The 20,043-nt window shown below is 42.5% G+C and overlaps 3 protein-coding genes across 4 annotated transcripts in view; 2 read left to right on the top strand and 1 right to left on the bottom strand.

The window, feature by feature from the left end:
- Positions 1-20,043, bottom strand: part of tpr (translocated promoter region, nuclear basket protein) — a 104,038-nt gene that overhangs the window by 20,442 nt on the left and 63,553 nt on the right. For both annotated transcript variants that reach the window (XM_022234090.2, XM_022234091.2), the window contains exons 18-34: positions 12,039-12,182; positions 10,935-11,108; positions 10,168-10,308; positions 8,824-8,934; positions 8,318-8,390; positions 7,838-7,939; positions 7,302-7,451; positions 6,618-6,715; positions 5,621-5,755; positions 5,123-5,197; positions 4,424-4,501; positions 3,633-3,743; positions 2,840-2,952; positions 2,218-2,365; positions 1,304-1,441; positions 918-1,102; positions 125-187 (exon numbers count right to left, since the gene is read on the bottom strand). In XM_022234090.2, the coding sequence (XP_022089782.2) occupies positions 125-187; positions 918-1,102; positions 1,304-1,441; positions 2,218-2,365; positions 2,840-2,952; positions 3,633-3,743; positions 4,424-4,501; positions 5,123-5,197; positions 5,621-5,755; positions 6,618-6,715; positions 7,302-7,451; positions 7,838-7,939; positions 8,318-8,390; positions 8,824-8,934; positions 10,168-10,308; positions 10,935-11,108; positions 12,039-12,182 (2,039 nt within the window). The remainder of the gene's footprint in view (positions 1-124; positions 188-917; positions 1,103-1,303; positions 1,442-2,217; positions 2,366-2,839; positions 2,953-3,632; positions 3,744-4,423; positions 4,502-5,122; positions 5,198-5,620; positions 5,756-6,617; positions 6,716-7,301; positions 7,452-7,837; positions 7,940-8,317; positions 8,391-8,823; positions 8,935-10,167; positions 10,309-10,934; positions 11,109-12,038; positions 12,183-20,043) is intronic.
- Positions 13,816-16,188, top strand: LOC147796190 (C-type lectin mannose-binding isoform-like). The gene has a single exon (XM_087149018.1). It carries the CDS (start codon positions 14,084-14,086, stop codon positions 14,870-14,872), a length of 789 nt encoding a protein of 262 aa, XP_087005144.1. The 5' UTR covers positions 13,816-14,083; the 3' UTR covers positions 14,873-16,188.
- LOC147796189 (type-2 ice-structuring protein-like) lies at positions 18,119-19,707 on the top strand. Its single transcript, XM_087149013.1, has one exon. It carries the CDS (start codon positions 18,900-18,902, stop codon positions 19,686-19,688), a length of 789 nt encoding a protein of 262 aa, XP_087005139.1. The 5' UTR covers positions 18,119-18,899; the 3' UTR covers positions 19,689-19,707.

Below are 20,043 nucleotides of genomic sequence, written 5' to 3'. Positions count from 1 at the left end.
TGCAGGAGATGTACCAACAATAGCCATAGCCGTAGCTCTGGAAGGCCTCATCCCCCCCCCAGAGCACTGACTATTGGGTCTGGTACCCCCCCCTTCTCTTCTCCTGTGGCACTAACAATCTTACTTGTGTCTCAGGTTTTCCTCTCGAAGGGAGCTGATGGTTTTCTTGTTGGCATCCTTCTCAGCACTGTAACATGAGAAGAAATTCATTCCAAATTAATAAGCTCAAATATAAACTTAACGACTCTGAACAGTAACGTTAATATCAGAGCATTAATGAGGTGCACAGTACAGTGTCTGTCATTCAAAGAAGCCAATATATAATCATTGTGCCTGCTCATGGGGCTCATAACATCTGACCACCTTAACTCCTTTAGGGGTATAATACCCCAAAGCTGCCATATCAGATGCAATCAACAAAACACAATCACCAAATCTGCTCTCAAAGGTATCCGTCTCAGTTAGGGTACGAAGGGGGTGATGTAACTTGCTGAAGGTCACAACGTGTACAGATAGAGACTAACGCGCCATCAACTTGTTAAATTTGTGGGTAATAGCCTTGACCCACTAAAATAACTTGCACATATTTTTTTTCTGGTACGCCTTGGTTAGATTTGCTTGTTTGTCACAGAGATTTTGTGGAATTGTAAAATTCTTTTGAACAGTGAAAACTTTTGCGAAACAATAACATGAACAGACAAGATGTCTCATCTTTTCTTTATCAGATGTGCATTTACCAAACTGACATAATGAACTGTAAACATGATTTCAGTACATCATTTTCATCGTTTAAAGTTAACTTTGCTGTAAAGGTTTACAGCATGCAATGTTTTGCTCTCTTGCACTTGATTGGTGAAGCTCCCTAGTGAATATTCATGACACATGTTTGCGCATGATGAATATTTGAATAAATTTACAGCAGTTTCTTCTGCTCTTCTGGGTCAGCCCTGTTGCACTGCTCAATGAGGTGATTGGTCCGCTGTTTCCATCGGGTCACCTCGATGGTTAGGCTGGTCTTGTCCGTGGTCAGGGCATCCCGCTCAGCCGTCAGCTCGCGATTCTGGTCCTGCAGGGGCTGGATGTTGGCCTCCAACTGGCTGACCTGACAAGACCAAGAAAGAAGCGCGCCAAACGACGCAACTGACAATGTGCTCCTACGAATACCATCATCAGCTTGTTTTGACACCTAGCAGAAACTTTCTTTGTGTATGATACAGGAAATCCCTGTGCACTTTTACACAGCATGAAGTGGTTCAACTCTGAGCTAGATCTGCATCCTCCAGAGAAGCCTGGGACAGCCTACCTTAGCCTCCAGCTGTTGCACCTGCTGGTCCAGCCGGTCCTTCTCCTCTCTCAGCATCCGGTTGCTGTCGGTCAAGGCGTTCAGCGTCTCCACCTTCTTCAGGAGCTCCTGGTGCTTGGCGGTGGTCTGGGCCATCACCTGGAGTGGAGAAAAGACACAGAAAAAAAATGGTTTCTCCTCACCATGTTTCACTTTTGTTTAAGTTCAACAATAAGGCAGCCACTGCCAGTGTTCAGTCAGAAAGTTTTCACATGAACCTGAGACAATTTGTAGCCCCATGCTTTTCTATAGCATTCCTTTCTCATGGTTCACCAATTGTTTCTTGTGAAATGAATGCCTAGTCAAATATGAAGCAATTGGACTACTATATATAAACGTTGATTTCAATGCAATCAAATGTGAATGATGACAGTGCATACCCAGGGGTAAGAGAGCTACCCCCCCCACGGAAAAAAATTGAAATATAAAAATGTGAAAGAAATGACAGAAATGAAAAAAGAGGAAAGAGAAAGGGATGAAAATCACCAATATGCTTGGAAAAAAACCTCAAAATTGACCCCCTTCTACTGGTTTGGTGTGTCAATGGTTACGTCGGTTTGTTGCTGATGAGTGTCCCAAGCCTTGCACTCCTCCCTCTCCCAGAAACTTTTTTCTCCTGGAGAAAAACACCTTTCCCCCACCCTCCCCACCCCCCAAAAAAAACTCCTGCAATGCCCACACGCCCAATTATGGTGAGCTCCACTGATCAAATTCCACATTTATATTTTTAAAAATACATGTAAAAGTAAGTTTGAAATATTTCGGAACTGTGGCATTACCACGGTGAATATCTGTCCAAAAAAACCCAAAATACGGCAAATGACTGTGAAGTGGGACAACTAATCCTTGAAAGGGAGACATCCTCGTCGGCATACCTGAGTCCGTTCCCGTTCTCCGGTCAGGTTGCGGTGGGCCTCCTCGTACTGTCGCTCCAGATGCTCGCACCTCTGCTTGAGACGAAGGCCCTCTGACTGAGCCAGCTCAGAACGGGTCTCTGCAATTTCCTTTTCCCGTCGCAAGAACCTGGCAAAATAAATAACGAAACGTATAAGAGAATTTCACTATTAAGAATAGGGTAACATCAGAAGAAGATAATTAAGTTTACTGGCAATTTTTCGGTTGCCGCACTGATGTTTGCATTCCAAGATGGCATCTCCACAGGTGAAATAACGCATTCTGTATTTATTTTTCATTCAGAAAGCGGCTTGTTTCTCTAAGCTCTCGATCAGGTTCTTCCCTCAAATTGCCTAAAGCTGGCATCTCCCTAACTACATCCATTTTTACGATTCCTTCCTTGACTGAAGAACAGTCATGAAAGTGGACTTTCAAAGGTTTTTCCGTCATTTCCACGGTGAAAACAAAAAAATAAAGCCTAAAATATTCTACTTCCTCCCCAAGAGAAGAACAGCGTGATAAATCTGCTGTCATTGAAGAATGGAAAAACAAGAAAAACAGGGATAAACTTTATAGCGCCTATATAGGAAAGACCGGCCTTACTTGATAACTTCAAGAAGTTGTTCTGACGACTTGTTCTCGTCGGGCAGGCGCAGGCTGCCGTCCACAGACTCCTTCTGCTGCTGCAGTGGACTTTGCATCATCCGAGCGCTCAACTGAACAGCGGAGAAGCAAAAAATTCCATCATATAGTTTCAGCATTCTGTTGCCTCTCGATCAGTGATCCATTGTTGGTAACATAGACACCAAAACGAGCCTAATGGACGGTGCGAACCAAGTCTCAGTAGGATCACCACAAGTATTATTTATTGTGATAGTCACTGGTTGCAAAGACCAATTTTCTTCCTTCATGATAACTTCCAAAAGGATTTGACATAAAAACCGGAAGACCGAAAAATATCTGAGTAAAAATTTACAGAAAAAAAAATTAAAAACCCCAAACATGCCAAATCCAGCGAGATTATACAAAGTTTTTTTTGTTTCACAAGAATGTAAGATGACCTTTTGTCATATTAAAATTGTTGGGCAAGCAATATGGTTACATCGTGAATAAGCCGGTGGAAAGACGGTGTTGTTTTGAAGTATGCAATGGAGTGATGACTGATGTATGCATCCAGGACTCCCTATATATTTTCACCGGCACCCTCCTATATCCTACAAAATCCTTCCCAAAAAACCAATGATGGCACATTCCGTGCCACTTAAGCTTCGAAGGGGCAAGAAATTCCATGAAAAGCAATGTAACAGCGGAGACCCACCCTCCCCAATCCTAAACAGTCCTCCAAAATCTGTTGAATTTGGATGGATCTGGGAGGTTACGTGGGATTTGTTCATACCTCTTCCAGTTGTTGGTGCAGCAGTGTGTTCTGTTGAGTGAGTTCCTGGCAGGTCGTGGCTCGCTGTTCCAGTTCGTTGGCTCGGATCCGCGACTGTTCCTCCCATCCAGCCTACAACATGGAACAAAACATTACAACTTTGTTACTGTTTTGCACGTTCATAAATCTATACTGTGCTGGAACATAGGTAGGAAACAGGGAAATCAGGAAAAAGAGGAAAATCAGTGCTGAAATGTTTACTTATAGTAATAGGATAGGTATTTGGGGGAAAATAGGGACTCAGAACCCAATCTACATGTCTTTCTAGGCCGGGATTCGAACCCAGGGTCGCAAGAGGTGAAGGGCAAGAGAAGCGGAAGCGACTTAATACTAGCCCGTGAAACCTGGTGCGCTACTTTTTTTCAGTAGCTGGGGGCCAATGATTCATGAAGAGGGGACAATGCAATACACCATTTGAGACATTTCAAAAACGGAATCCATTACGTCGCTTCGACAGCTTAGTTGGTAGTGATTTGAACTACAGATCCATAGTCCTTGGTTCGAATCCGACCCATTTGTGCTATTCATTTTCCAATTTTATCATTGTGTTTGGGATTTCCTTTTTCAATTGATGCAGAAACAGAGTCCAAAGCATGAACCCTCTAAGAGTCTTGAGAAAAATAGCAGACCAGGTTTCACGGGTTAGTATCTAGTCACTTCCAAGAGAAGCACCCCTGTGCTGACCTGACTCCCCATGAAACTAAAAGAGCGTGCTCCTGGAACGGAGGACGGAGGAAGGAAGACCTTTCTACCTTTGATGAGCTCAGAGTGTCTTCGGCTTTCGTGGCCCTCTCCTCTACTTCAGCCAATTTGGCATTCAGGCTCTCCAACTGCGGATGAAGAGTCAACCACAAAGTTCATTACTCTTCCAAATCCTGGAAGCATTTTCTGTGTGTTTCACAGATTGCGTGCTGTTAAGCACATAATGGTAATTTCTGTTGGCGGTAAAGTGGGTAACAGGGTACATACACTGGTCCTCATACTTCAGTGGTTCCAAGTAGCAGTTTTATGCACACACACAGAATCTGACTAGACTTTTCAAAGTCAGCTGTGCAAAACGGCTGGTTGCCGCAGCCAAAATTGGTTATCAAAAAATGTTGTACAAATCTGCAGTTACAAGTCTGCATTCAAAATTCACTGATAACTTTTTTTCATTTTAAAAATTAGAAATTTGCAGCCAAAGTCAAGGTAACCCCTAGAAGCCTGTAAAGTACAAGTTTTAAAAAACTATACCGCATGTTAATTTCTCATAATCATGTGTTTCTGATTACGTACTCAAGATAAAAATCTATGGTTCATTTAACAGTGAGGGTGTCTGGTGAACACTCCTCGGTCTCACTGAAAAAAATCCTTGACTGTAGTGGTAGACAAGCTTATAAGGTGAGTTCATATATGAGGTGACAAGAGCATGTCGGAGCGATTTCAAACCAAAGGAGGCTTGAAGTATTCACCTGGTCTTTCACGGTGACCAGCTGCTGTACATCGCCGGCGTGAAGCAGAAACTCTCGCTCATACTTATCCTGAGCCTGGAAAGTAAAACAAAAAATTATCAGTGTTTTTCTGGACAGGTCAGAGGAGTGCAGAACGAAAGTCACGAGTAGACCAAGGAGATCCGCTGCATGCAAAATTTGGAGTGGCTCGTTAAGACACCGTGTGCCTTTGTTCGGCTAACTACATTGCACTAAGAGCCCTGTACAAATCAGTTTTTGTATTCCTTACAGATGCTTGATACCAGCCCCAAGAGGGCTTCAATCTGCCTGCAAAACAAGCCTTTTCAGCCAGTATTTGGGGGACTGAGACTGAATATTGACATTTTGGAAGAGTTTGAAGGTTACCAAACTACTGGAGTTGGGTACTTCTCCAATAATTTAATTTAGCATTTTTTTGGCATGACAAAGATTGGGAAGATTTTTTTGGTAATCCAGAGCCCCAGAAACAAACTATCCAACCTCCTTGGCCAGTTTGGCCTGCTCCTGGCAATCTTGTCGGGCCGTGGCCTCGTTTGTCTCTGCATCGGTCTTCCGTTGGACGGCCAAGGTCAGCTCCTCTTGGACGTGAAGGAGGTTGCGACGCAGTTCGCTTGTCTGTCAATTGATGGGGAAAAGAAATATATTAGAGATAAAAATGGCAAAAAGGTCTTACGTTCAACTCAAAGAAATGACAATATTGGTCTCTAATCTATGTTTTTCACTGGCAACTATATCAAAACGTAAATATAGGTAATTCCAGAAATTAGGGGTCCAAAGTGTGACTTTTTTGTGTCCTTGTTACATCTGACCTTGTTATTTGACAAGGAAATATCAGCGAAATTGATTTCAAACTGTTACTATCTGTTTGGCAGGTAATTTGCATTAATTCACCACTCTTGGAAATTAGAAAATGTGTTCTGAACTTAAAAAATCATATGTCAGATGTAACAGGGACACGAAAAAAATGGACCCCTAATTTCTAGAATTACCCAAATATTGAAATTTCCATCACAACCAAATCTGTTGTGGACAGTGGACATTGCCAAAGCCGAGTTTAATACGTGTGGCTCTATCATACGCTCGTCGCACGGTTACTTGAAAAGTGAAAAGCAACTTTGAGAACAAACACCTAGGACGATATCCCTGGACAATATGCGTTTGTTTTAATGAAATTGCTGTTCACAATTTCAACTAAAAGAATCAGTGAACTGAATGGTGTAACAACGGCAGGCAGGAATATGCCGCGTTATAGGGTTCCGTGCACTTTGCCAAAACGTCCGAATCACACTACCACGCGTTTCATGATTGTTATCCTTGTCTAGATGTAAAAAAAAGGAATAACCAAACAGCATTAGATGTGTATTCCTCGCTTTGGTAGAGTGGGTGATTTTATCAGACATATACATTCATAATCAAGGCTTTGGTTATTTTTGCGGCTGGCAGCAAAAGTGGTGAAACGGTCCCCTTCGTTTTTCACCTGTGATGCCACGGCTTCGCTGAGTTCTTCCTTCTCGCTGCGCATCTCGTCTCGTTCCTTCACCAGCTCGATGACTTGCTTTTCAAGCTGCTCCCGAGCTGCAAGGATAAAAGAAAAACTCACTGAAACAGAAAGGAACTCAAACTCAACGTCAAACATACATGTACATCATCGCAGTGTCTATAGTTCTAAATGTATGTTTGTAACTTTGTTTTTTGCTTTAAGGTTCCGTTTCAGTTTGGTTCCACCAATGATACCCTTTGGCAGTTTTATTTTGGGGAGCCTTGACCTTGGTCATGCCGAAAAAAAAGGAAGTCTCATAACAAGAGAATGCATTGCTTCTTGTGAAGTTTGATGAGGATGAACAGACTGATTTTTGCATATTTTGCAACACGATCCACCTCCAAGATATTCAAGACAGAATTTTATTCACAAAACTAGTCACTGCATTGCACCTTCCAACTTATTGGGCCGGCATTTGTACTCATCTTGAATTTTTCCTAACTTTAATGCCACACACTATTTTCTTCAAATTAGAAGTCGCTGTCTGGTCTTTTGCAGCTGTTGAAAGAAAGACCCCATTTTCAAAAGTCAGTTTGGATCAAGAGCAAAATGTAACTGAAACCCAACGCATCGACTGATTAGCCTAGCGACCAAATCATACTTGGTAGCTAACATCCATACCTTGTGTGGTTTCCTCCAAGCGTTTCTCCATGTTCTCCTTATAAGTCTGGGCAGCCAGGCTCTGCTCTTTCAGGCTAGTCTCGATGGCTGCGCTGATGGACTTGTACTGCTCCAGATGCTTCTTGGACTTCTCTGCTTGGTCCTTCAGAACTGATTATAAATCGACACAAAAAGACATCGGCGATTGTGCCTGTGATCAAGGATCTTGCCTGAGGACATAAACACCGTCTGGTTCCCACACACATCTCTGAGGTCTGGTCCGGATTTTCTGAATCTTGACCACCCGTCTGTCTTTGACTTCCTGTTCCTGATTTTGGCCAACCTGCCCCCAGCACTCTGAGTTGCAATTTAGCACCATTTCCTTGTTACATACCAGTATATACATCAAACCGTTTAACATAAGGCCACAGTTTGGACTAATTAAGAATCAGTTCCAACTGTAACCACTCAGAATTTACAGTGAAGCTTATCACAAAGCCAATGACAGTGGGAAAGCCTGATTTGGGAAAAACTATTGTCATTATGTGGACACTGACCTTTGACTTGGTCTTCGGCCATCCTGAGCTTGGTCTTCAACTCTCGGACCTCCTCTTCGTTGCTGGACACGACCACAGTCTGCTGGGACCTGGAGGCTAGGGCTGTGCAATTACAACAGAGATGGTCTGATCACGGCACAATCAAAGGCTACATCATCAATATTCATTTCCCAAGGAGCAAAACAGAAGTTTTGTTTCTACTTTTTGGTATGAAATAAAAACTACCGTAACAGTGGGAAAAACATTTCTCACCACTCGATAAGGTTGTAAAACATTCTTGAGAGTAAAATCACGTTATGTCAACAATAACCTCGACAAATTTTGGCTGCAATCAGTTCAAAGAAAGAACTCTTTTCCTTATCGCATACTTTTCTAATGAGCCCCATGTATGTGTGATGAAGACTTTTGAACAAGAAATGTATACATGTGAATGTACATGTAGTTTTAGATGTGTTCCAAATTTGAGAAAAATAACCTCACCTTCATTTTTATCCTTTAGAGCACTCTCGTACTTGATCTGAGCTGCTACCAGCTGGGCTTCTACGGATGAACACTGCAGACATGGTAGACAAGTAAATCCAACAAAATATTCACGACTCATACATATACATGACTCAGTTCTGCTTCTGACGTCAACTGACAAATGTTTGATCTGAGTTTGCACACATAAACACTATCGACAAGTACATGTAAATAAGAACAGAATATTGACAGAAATCGTATATATTCATGAGGAAGCTCTTGTGAAGGGACCTGCAAGAGGACGTGAGATCAAACTACAGCACTGATTCCTATCAGCCTTGAGCAGAAGCACCCCCTCATTGGTTGAAAAGAGCCATGTTGGTGGGGCTATGTTGCCGGTAGCAGCGTAACCATAACCAGTACACTTCACAGTCGTTGTGAACCAGCCAAGTGCAGTTCTGACCAAAGGAGCCTCTTCTGCTCTGAAAATTGCGCCCTCTCTTGGTCTTGCTCGGGGCTCATACCTGTTCCTTCATGTGCTGGAGGTCAGTCTTTGTCTTGTTCAAGCTTTCCCTTGTCTTCTGGTGGTTGTCCAGCTCGTGGTTCAGCTGTCGCTGAAGGCTCTGTACCCGACCCTGAAACAAATATATGCTATTCAGAGTTTGTCAATTTTCCCACCATCTAACTTTTGTCTAGAGAGAAGCAGATGTGCTTGGCCAACTGGCGGTTTTCAACATTCTTGTTGCATCATGGGATTGGGTGGCATACATGTACCATTCTATACACAAACCCATGGGGAATCAGTGTGTTGATGAACAAGTCACTAGAAAAGTTGTGCGAGAAAAATTGGACTCGGTTTCAAATTTCACAAAGCTCAGATCATAAACACTGCTTGGCAAATTCACATGCTTAGCATGAAACAGCAGGGAACCAGTCACAATCAATAGAAGCTGTATGGCAGTTTGGTCAGTATATCTGTTGTTGCTAAGCACATGTTTTATTTTTCACGCTTAGCCGCTATTTATACAAGGTGACAGATTAAGTGTTCTAATAAACAAAGCAAAGCAGAGTGGAGATATTTCCAATGCATGAATCTGAAACTTCACTTGTTTGATAACCCCCTGAATAACTCGTTAGGAAACTTTGTGTACAGGTCGCCATCTTACATTGCCGGCCCACAATGAAAAGCGACATGAACATTTCACATTCTTCCTTGTGTGACTTACAGTTTGCTCTTTTTGATAGCCTATCTGCTCCGAATGGAACAAAAGAGGGCGTGTTTTTTTGGTACTCACCGCGAAGGTACGCCACGAGGCGGGCAAGTACAATTTAAACGCGCGTTTGACGCAGAGCTCGCTCGAGTACGCGTAACTAATTTACTCCAGCATGTAGGGTCTACGTGTACACGCAGAACACATGCAAGAACCCGCTTGTAACCACCTGTCTTTCTTTTCGCCGATTGGGGGTGCACTATAGCTCAGGGTGGATACTCTAAGTCTGATAGATAAGGAAATGTTTACTACCAGTGTTTTAAATTGGCAGGCACAGCCTAAAACCATGCGTAGGTTTGGAGAGCCATCAATGCACTCGCCGCGTACATGCGTGTTGTATGTATAATGTCTTTCTATGAATGAAGAGCAGCAAGTGGGCATACCGCTGAAGTGTACGGTGAGACAATGTAGGTATAATTTAGGGTGTAACCCACAGCCATGCCATTGGTTATACCAAATAATTTAGGTCACATGGTCCACAATTCATCAATCACATGACAGGGATTTATTCAGGAGTACGATAAGCTGTATAGAAATGGTCTATGTTCATATCCAGACGATAAACCCAGTAGCAATGCAACCAGCGCCGACATTTACCTCCCATGTCTTGAGCACCACGCGGTGTTGGTCGTTTTCGCCTTCTATTCGCCGTCTTAGCAGGTTCAGTTCGCGCTCCATTGCCTCCATCTGATTGGTCAGCCTGGCTTTGCTCTCGAACTCCGACCTCTCCAGGTTGTTCTGCAAACCCCACAACAGAAGAGAAAAGGGCAACGTGTCAGCGACATTCCATTAAGCATCAGAGAAGAACTTGTATTGGCTAAAAGTCACACCTTGCTGACGAAGCTGGATTCGTCAGTCAGCACAATAACAAATGCAGAACAAATTCTACAAAAAGACACTTGTTAAGCTACAAGGAACAAATACAAACATTTGCCACCTGCAGATAGTGGAAGCGGGGGCTAGAACCTTGTGAATGAATGGCATCTTAAACCTGATGAAATGCTTCCAAGCAAGCTCATGTGCCTGCAATGAAGACTAAATTCATCCTTTTCAATTTGAGAGCTCTGTCGCCACGTCCATCACAAGCCCCTTACTGCTTTCTCACAGATCTTCACAAGTTAGCTACATGTAGTCTCAAGTCAAGTCGCAAGATGCTCAAATGAACTGTGACAAAAGCATCAATCTACGACTGTTCTTCCTTTTATTCCACTGTGTTACTAGGGCTGGACTGAAATGACTCACTATAAAACTGACTTTCAAAGGGGGGGCTCCCCGTGCACAGAGACATTACAGATATTTGCTCTAAACTTTCTCATGTTTTCAACTTCTATTATATCTTGGAAGGGGGAAGTTAGATTTCCAACCTGGATGGTTTCCAAGTTTGTCAGCAGCAAGGTCTGGCTCCGGTGCTCCCTCTGCATGCTCTCTTTCTCCTGGAGTAGTCTGGCCTCCACCCCCTTGAGGAGGTCTCTCTCATCCGTCAGATTCTTGCAGGCCACTTCTGCTCTAGTCAGTTTCTCGTTGGCGGCCATCAGGTCCTGAGGGACAAAACGGATCAAAGATCTGAAACCCAGACGAGCTGGGGGGGGGTTTCGGTTCTCTCAATTGAATGGAGTTCTGCCCTCCCCTTGAGATCTCAGCTGTCTGATGTCCAATCATATTGAAACTTGGCATGCACATAGACACATTCATTACTTCTCACATCTAGTAAGTTTTAATTTTCATGTAATTTAACGTAGGCTCTTGTTTCAGTCATTTCTGATTCAAGCTCTCGTGCATTGATGCATGGCACTGAATTCATGCATTGCTGACTGACAGGTCTAGGACAAGGGAGCATTTGACAACAATGCCGGGTCCATTTCTCAGAAACTTGCAAATGTGACCATAAATTATATTGAATGATTCCCGAAGGCTTGGGTTACATAAAAATGTACACACAATCTGGCAATCCCAGGGAAATTGTTGGGCAATGGGCAAATTTCTTCTCCCCCCATTCTCATTTTGTTTTCTGTACCTTCCACGTTTGTGACGTGATCCCAAATGGGCGAGTCACATGACCATCATAGATTTTGTTTCTGTTTCCATTCAAAAGATCAAATAGAGCTCTCTGATTTGATATATCACTCAATATGGCGGTCTGATGAGAAAGGTCATTATTTGGGTGAAAATGTTGCAGGTGGATGTGAGCCCCAAGCTGAACCACAAGAGGGTGCCATTTTCCTACCAACGGAGGCTCCTTTGGTCAGAACTGCACTTTGCTGGTTCGCAGACGACTATGAAATGCATGCAGTATTAAAAGGTCATGTCACTACCAGCAAAATTCACGGTCCTAATGGCTCTTTTCGCCGATGGGGAGGGGCTTCTGCTCAAGGCGGATTAGTCTCCGCATGGTGCCGGATTCTTTCAAAGGCCTTTCCCTTGAAACTAATGGTAGCTCAGTTGTGGATCAAACACAACTCCCCACCAACCTGTGTGAGTGAGTTGATCCTCTGCTGGTTCTTGACGAGTTCTGCCGAGTATTTCTGGCTCTTGTCCCTGTGGGACGCAATCTCCTTCTTGTACCCGTCCACATTAGACTGGAGGATCTTGTACCGCTCACCGGCAAAATCAAGCTGTGGAGAGTTAAGATAAAAATGACACAATCCTCAATAAAAACAATTCAATGTTATTATCGTGCAGATATGCCATATACAGGTACATGAATGCTGCTGTTGGCAGAAAGGAGTGTTTCCATAAGGTGCGTCAAGAGGCTCCAACCAGGTTTTTCTCTCGAGCAAAACATTCTTTGGAGTCAGCGCTGATCAAAGGCCACTGGCAACAGCTGATTCGCTGGACTCTGATTGGATGACTTTTTTGTGCAGTGGAGGAGCAGGGATCATAACTGAGATGCGCACATTACATACGAGTGCAAGATACCCACAATGCCACGCATTTCCTTCACACACAGGCACAAATTCCTTGAAAAGGTCAGCAGTCACTGGTGCCCAGGGTACTGATGACCACAAGGGAATTGAAGGGATACCAGTGATAACATTCACTGGTTGTGTCCATACAGGAATCTTTGCTCTAAATGTGGCAACTCACCGACATGGTTTTAAGAAGCATTTTATTGGCTTGTTGATCAGGGGAAATAAAAACCAGTATACCACACACAAGTAAAGCCATGTGTACATCAACTCCCTGCAGCGGTCCCCCCCCAAAGAAGGACTGAGGGAGAGAAATAAGCAAGGTATTGCCTCTCATTTCAGAAAGGCCATGAGTTTCATTTTCTTGTTGCTGGTCGTTACAAATCTTGTGTAAAGCCATGTACCCTGGTACAAATTTGAAAACTAAAGAAGGTTGAAAATGGGGGGAAAAGCAAAATGAATGAAAAAAGAGATGAAAGGAGATGAAAGTCACCAATTTGCTTGACAAAACCTCAAAACCCATCCCACTGTTAATATTACTTTGCCCACCCCCCCAAAAAAATTTCTAATGATGCCCACAGTGGTACTGACACATGGTGGACTGATTGCCTTTAAATCTGCATTAGTTTACAGTTTAATTTTACAAGCTCATACACTCATACATTGTTTTAAATGTTTGAAAATCAATGACATTCAAATGTTTTAGGTTTTGTAATTATTTTTCAGTGAGATCTTGACAAACTAATCCATCTCCAGAATCGGTCTTTATCTCTAGTTGAAGAATCACCTTTATACACGGCAGTTATATGTAATCTTTTCCAGTACCTAGATATGAGAATGTAGCAAATGACAAATAAAGTCAATACAGAAAAAAAAATATTTTCAACGCACTTAGCATCATCGCTTTCTGACTGGCTGCCCTTAGGTTCCACAAAACCAGAACTTTATTGCAACTGTATAAAGTATTCCCTTCCATTACTCCTGCAGCTTCGGTCCACTAGACTAAACAGCAACTGAAAAATTCCAGCCATCATGGTTTCGTCCGCAAGCCTTTCCGTTATTGAAATGTTATTTATTACAGTAATGTAATGAGCAAATACAGCTTGGGAAAGGAGTCATTGGTTGAAAGATTAATTTCTAATGCATTCCAAACACAATTCTCATCATCAAAGCCGGTCAGAGTGAACTGAAGAGCAATATCCATCATTCCTGTTTCCCAAGGGCTTCTTTTGCTCAACGTTATGCCATTAATCATTTCCTTTGTGTCTCGGAAAAGGCGCTAACACACAGAATCCACAGCATTAGGTAGTTTTTCTCTGTCATTTGGGTGTAGTGAGACTTCGTACCACTTACATATATAACAACAACGACGATTGTTCAATTTGAAATATGTAGCACATACATTTAATGACAACACCAAAAGAGTCTTTTGTTGGTTGTTTTCAATCATTATTATAATCAGCACAAATTCACCTTGTACATTCAATGCCACTTCTAGTTTTCAGCTGGCGTAACTGAACCTCCACACTGTAAATGAAACACTCTGATGTAGCTGACGCATCGTTCTAATTCTGTTAGAATTCACCTACCACCTGCCAAGAGTCGCCATGTACTTAGTCAAAGTTGTTGGCATTGTAGCCATCACTGCAGTGATCAGTGCTGCATGGGGGTCAGACTTCTGTCCCTCTCTGCCCGCCATGAACTGTTCCTGCCCGTCAGGGTGGCAACTGTGGCAGAAAGCGTGCTATCGTCTCACTGAATCAAAGGCTAACTGGGAGAGCAGCAAGTCAGCTTGTCAAAACCTAGGAGGCATGATGGCTGCCCCCCATTCACTTGAAGAAATGAAGTTCATGGCAGATTTGGCACGACAGAAGCACGGCAACTACATCGTCTGGATTGCTTGCAATGACACTGAAGTTGAAGGAAACTGGACGTGTGACAGCCAGGAAGGGAGCAAGCCGTTCATGGCATGGGATTCTGGGCAACCGGATGATGCTGATAATATTCAAGACTGTGCAGCAATAGCAGCAGAACATAATGACAGGATGGATGATGCTCGCTGTAGTGAATCCTATGATGCTGTTTGTATTTGTCAGGCTGCCTGCACTCCTCGCCAAACCCAACCCCGTCGCTACTGCTTCTCTTCCGACACCCACGGCCGCATTCTCAACTCAACCTGCCTCCTGGACCACGTCATCCGAGACTTTGTCATGGACAATATCACCGCTTGTGGCTCAGCCTGCGTCAAGGAGCCTGGATGTCGCTCCTTCAACATCAAGAAAAACGGAGACGGCAAGAAACTGTGCCAGCTGAACAACAGCACAAGCTCCGAAGACAAGGACAAGTTCCAAACCATCGGGGATTTCTGTATCTACTCAGAAATTTGCATCGGCTAGCTTATGACAATCTGGGACAAGCAGTTTACAAAACTTGACCTGCAAGACAATAATTTTGATTTGGCCGGTGACCATAAACATTATGGTTTGTAAGTTTGGCAATGTCATATACAACAAAGGCTTTCAATGCATCCCCGAAGGACGAGACAGACAGGGACGAGACAATGAGGTACGGTAGATATTTGGCCTCTCATTCTCAACATCATTCATTTCAGTTTTCACAGATACGGTACGGTGCAATATCACTCCTTAAATTCAATTCTGGACATTTCACCTGTCTCCCAATATTAATTTTGGAAGCAAATGGAAATTTCAAAAATTAGCTTGCTTTGATTGGTGTCTGTACTGGTGTCATGTGTAAAAAAAAATGCTTTTACGAAAATTTTTTCTCTGAGGCCCATAAATTTACTTTACTCTTCTGGAATTTGGAAGTTTCCTGTTTTATACAAATTAAATGTTAAAATTAATCATTTCCATGTGGCTACACACAAATTTAGTGCAAATATCTATATGTGCTAAGCGCAATAATCACTTTTTGACCACTGATGAATAACAGTTAAAAGTAATGATTCAGTGTATTTCAAGGAACAAATCACGCTTTACGCGTAAATGGATTTAACCCCCAATTTGAAATGTCCCTGCTGTGTTGATATCCCTTTTGTGTGTTTTTCTGGTTTCACTGACGGGAACAAATAGCAAGTTCCACCGATTTGAGTCACAATCATTCCCTCTGGTACTATTACCCTCAACACCTCAAAATTCAGTCATTTCCATTACATTTGAGTAAAGGAATAGATTGGTTAACTACATGTAACTTGGAGAATAAGTCAACTTTTGGGGAAGGTGAACGACCCCTCCCTCTAAGCATGTGGCCCTTCCCATTCAGATTTCTTTTGAGAGAAAAAAAATGACGTAAAGATATCTCTGCAAATTTAAGAACTTGGTCAAAATACACTGGGCAGGATATTCTTTGCGTGCATGTACAACACGTATTATTTTCAAAGGTAATTTGAAATTCCTCCAAAAACATCTCAGCCCTTGTTCTGTTTGCAATCCTTTAACCTTTCAATTTTTATATATAATCACTAATCACTATAGCTTATGACTTCTGATCATTTGATCGGTCCAAAACTGCAACCACATTGACATCTCTGAAGTTGTTGGACATCACTTATTTAATAGAATAATTCAAATGGCTTATATCACATGATCCATTTCTACTCAGAGGTATTCAACCTGAGATACATGCACAGTGATAAAAGCAGTGATTTGTTTTTTTCCAATAAATAATCAGCACTGTAGATAGAGAACAGAAATTTTACCTTTTGTGTCGTTTTCTTTGTGTGTCAGGATGGCACTGCACCTTCAGAGTATTTCGAGTAAATGTATACAAGTAAAAAAATAAACCCAAGTGCAAGAGAAGAGGCCAAATTTACGGTAGACAATCCATCGCGATTAAGCACAAATTGTACGTAATTTGGGGATATTTGGTTGATTGAGGCATTCCCCGCACTACAAAAAAACACCAATTCATAAAGTGATTCTGAATTTTCAACCAAGATAAACAAACATTTGGATAAATTCTAGTATTCAGGGTACAGCATAGTTTGATAGCGAAATGAGACTTTGTCAACTACATCTATTTATTTTTTGAGTACCTCCATGTACATGTACATCACACGATCACGGCACGTAGGAGTTTGTGCAGACTTCTGTGCACCTCCTTCAAAGTGGTCTTCACAGACATTTCGTTAAGGTCATGGCGTCTTTGTTGTGTCAGGTTTGAAGGGCACATGTACATGAACCATATCACAGAACAAACGGTATCTGCCAAGTGGGTAACAGAATCGTCAGACAGGAGCATTACATGTAGGTCTAAGGCAAGGACCCAAGTTGGGCAAAGGGCTGGGAGACTTATGACTATCTGGCTCAATAATCCAACAATGACGGCGGCATTTGTAAAAGAGCCTGCTCTTTATTGTAGTCATTCTGTCAAGGTACATTTAATTTAGTGAGCACAGCGTTTCCAGGAAATACTGAAAAAAAAATACACCCCCTGGTGCGACTGCCATGCGTAGAATACGTGAATCAAACAACCCTTCCAGTCTCGTCTGTATATTCAATCCCTCGTATTTACCCCTAGACCATGCCAAATGTGGAACAAGACCCTGAGCAAGCATACATGTATGTGTGTGACTGGAAAAAACAGCACACTGGATGAGTGGGCACGTTGTGGCAAAGTGCTCATTTACCCAGGGTGTTCTTCCGGAAATCCGCCCACGACAGTAAAATGAGACCGTAACACTAGTATGTAACTCTAGCATGCTTCCTCATAGCACTTTTGGTACCTCCCAGCATTTATAAGTCAAAACACTGAAGGCTAATTGCCCCAGCTGTGAGGGTGGAACATCTACACAAGTAAAACAAAAAAATTCCAAAGTCCATTCCAAGATTTTCCGAAATGTTTCAACGGAGCATTATCCCTTTTAGAGGTTCAACGTTTTGATTGACGAGACCAAGCATTCATTTTTATTGTAAACGATGCTGGTAAAATGTAATCTGATTTTCAGAACATTTTACTGCTCAGTCATATCAAAGGAATATCGTGAATTCATCACCAGGACTTTGTGTCAACTATGTAAATTGTATACAATTTGTTGTGTTTAAAGTTTTCAATGACACCATGGTAAGGGTGACACGTTTACAGGTTTAAACAGTATGGGGAAGTTTTCTGACCGTTTGTCAAATTAAATGTCAATCCCCATCCTTAAGAAGCTGGGCATTCTTGATATCCTGATTAATTCTTCCCTCCCCCCCATTTCTGTGACTGGTATTTCAAACTTCTAGCAACCATGGCAACTGCCCTCTCAAAGATACCATTAGGGTTATTAATCCCTGGAGAGCATTTTCTATGCACTCCAATATCACTTCTTTGCCATTTTCCCCCGTTTTACCGCTGTGCCATTTTCAAAGCGGTGAAATATTACCTTCAAATTATTACAACCAGAACCATCCTAACGATCCCATCATTTCTATTGAACATTGTCGCTTCCAGAGCAGTCAGTTTAACGTAAACATGCCGGTACCGATAATTCTCATTCCACAAGGGAAGAATTGTCAGGACTCCTTCCATTATCATCAGCTCGATAAAATGTTTACACAAAAATTAATTTTAAAAAACCCATCTCAGCAAGTTTTGTTTGCATTTTAGATCATTATTTCTGTCAGCAACAAATGCGTATTGTTTTCATTGGATTGTCAGGACTCCTACCATTTATCATCGCCATTTTGTTTGCATTTTAGATCATTATTTCTGTCAGCAAAACACACATATTGTTTTCATTGGTGAAGTCCATATTTTATTTTGTATTATCAGGACCTCCATATTCGGATTCAAAAATGCAGGGGACGGTGAGGCACAGATCTCGTTTCAGAGGACAAATATACTCAAGAAGTGAGAGTCGTCCCTTCACGGTTTCACTGCGGGGGGAATGTTTCCATTGTCAAATTCATGGAAGAATTCGTGTGATCGAAAAACTGCATGACTTTTTGACTCACTGCTAGTTTCATGTATTACAAAGACGTCAATGAAATTTGACAGGCAAAGGTAATATCTGCGATGGCTTTGTCGTTTACAGTCGGTGACTGAGCAGTGGCTGATCTCACAATTTCATCAGCAATCTTTCAGTAATTCAGGTTTACTCTCATGTGTATAGCACTGAACCATTTATGCACTGCATATTATTGAGGTCAAACACAGACGCAACTACCTCAGCATCTGCCATAAGACAGTAACAACCAAAACGGGGCACAAATCTGATGAAAAACACCCTCATTACAGTTTAAGAAGGGCTGTATTTTATGACTTTTGTATCATTTTCCCTCAAAGACTTGGAAGTGGACACGTAACCACAGCAACAAGACCTCAAGTCAATTGTTTCGATTGTACTTCAACTTTTATTCAGCGTCATAGAGCCTCCATTCTCAGACTGGAACACACAGCTCAAGATCTGCCTAGAGACTCGCCATGTACTTGCTCAAAGTTGTTGGCACTGTAGCCATCACTGCAGCAATCAATGCTGCATGGGGGTCAGACTTCTGTCCATCTCTGCCTGCCATGAACTGTTCCTGTCCGTCAGGGTGGCAACTGTGGCAGAAAGCATGCTATCGCCTCACTGAATCAAAGACTGACTGGAAGAGCAGCAAGTCAGCTTGCCGAGAGATGGGAGGCAAGATGGCTGCTCCAAACTCCCTCGAGGAAATGAAGTTCATGACAGATTTGGCACAACAGAAGGACAGCAACTACTACGCCTGGATTGCTTGCAATGACATTGAAGTTGAAGGAAACTGGACGTGTGATGGCCAGGAAGGGAGCAAGCCGTTCATGGCATGGGATTCTGAGCAACCGGATGATGCTGGAGGGAATCAAGACTGCGCTGCAATAGCTGCAAGACATGATGACAGTATGGATGATGGTGGCTGTAGTGAATCCCATGATGCCGTTTGTATTTGTCAGGCTGTCTGCACTCCTCGCCCAACTCAACCCCGCCAATACTGCTTCTCCAGCAACACTCCCATCCCAATGCTCAACTCAACCTGCCTCCTTGACCACGTCATTGGGGAGTTTATCATCGACAGCGTCACCAACTGTGGTTCGGCCTGCCTGAAGGAGCTCAGATGCAGCTCCTTCAACATCAAGAAAAACGGAGATGGCAAGAAACTGTGCCAGCTGAACAACAGCACAAGCTCCGAAGACAAGGACAAGTTCCAAACCATTGGGGATTTCTGTATCTATCTGGAGGAATGCATTGGCTAATTCAGACATTATCAGAGGTGTACTTCGCAAACAAGAACCTAGTGGAAACAGAACTTGGTGGGACTCTTATTACGGAATGAGACAAGATGACTTTGTGAACATTATTTCTCTGCCACATGAAACAGAACCAAGAGTAGGAAAACAAACAAGGTAAAAACTAATATTTATTTGGCCATCCTTTCAAACACGTCAGAAGGGGGTTTCAAACGAAATACAGTGTGTACCATAGAACAAGAAATTTGTCCAATTTGAAACAATGGGAACTTTAACCTGCTTTTCAATTTGATCAGTGTCATTATTGGACACAAAATCTTAATGTTAACACATTATGTTGAAATACTAAATATACATGTAA

This window comes from Acanthaster planci, linkage group LG18, assembly GCF_054643075.1.
Source record: "Acanthaster planci isolate LZ-2023a linkage group LG18, COTS_SCS, whole genome shotgun sequence".
Lineage (NCBI taxonomy): Eukaryota > Metazoa > Echinodermata > Asteroidea > Valvatida > Acanthasteridae > Acanthaster > Acanthaster planci.
This window is presented reverse-complemented; position numbering and strand designations above follow the sequence as displayed.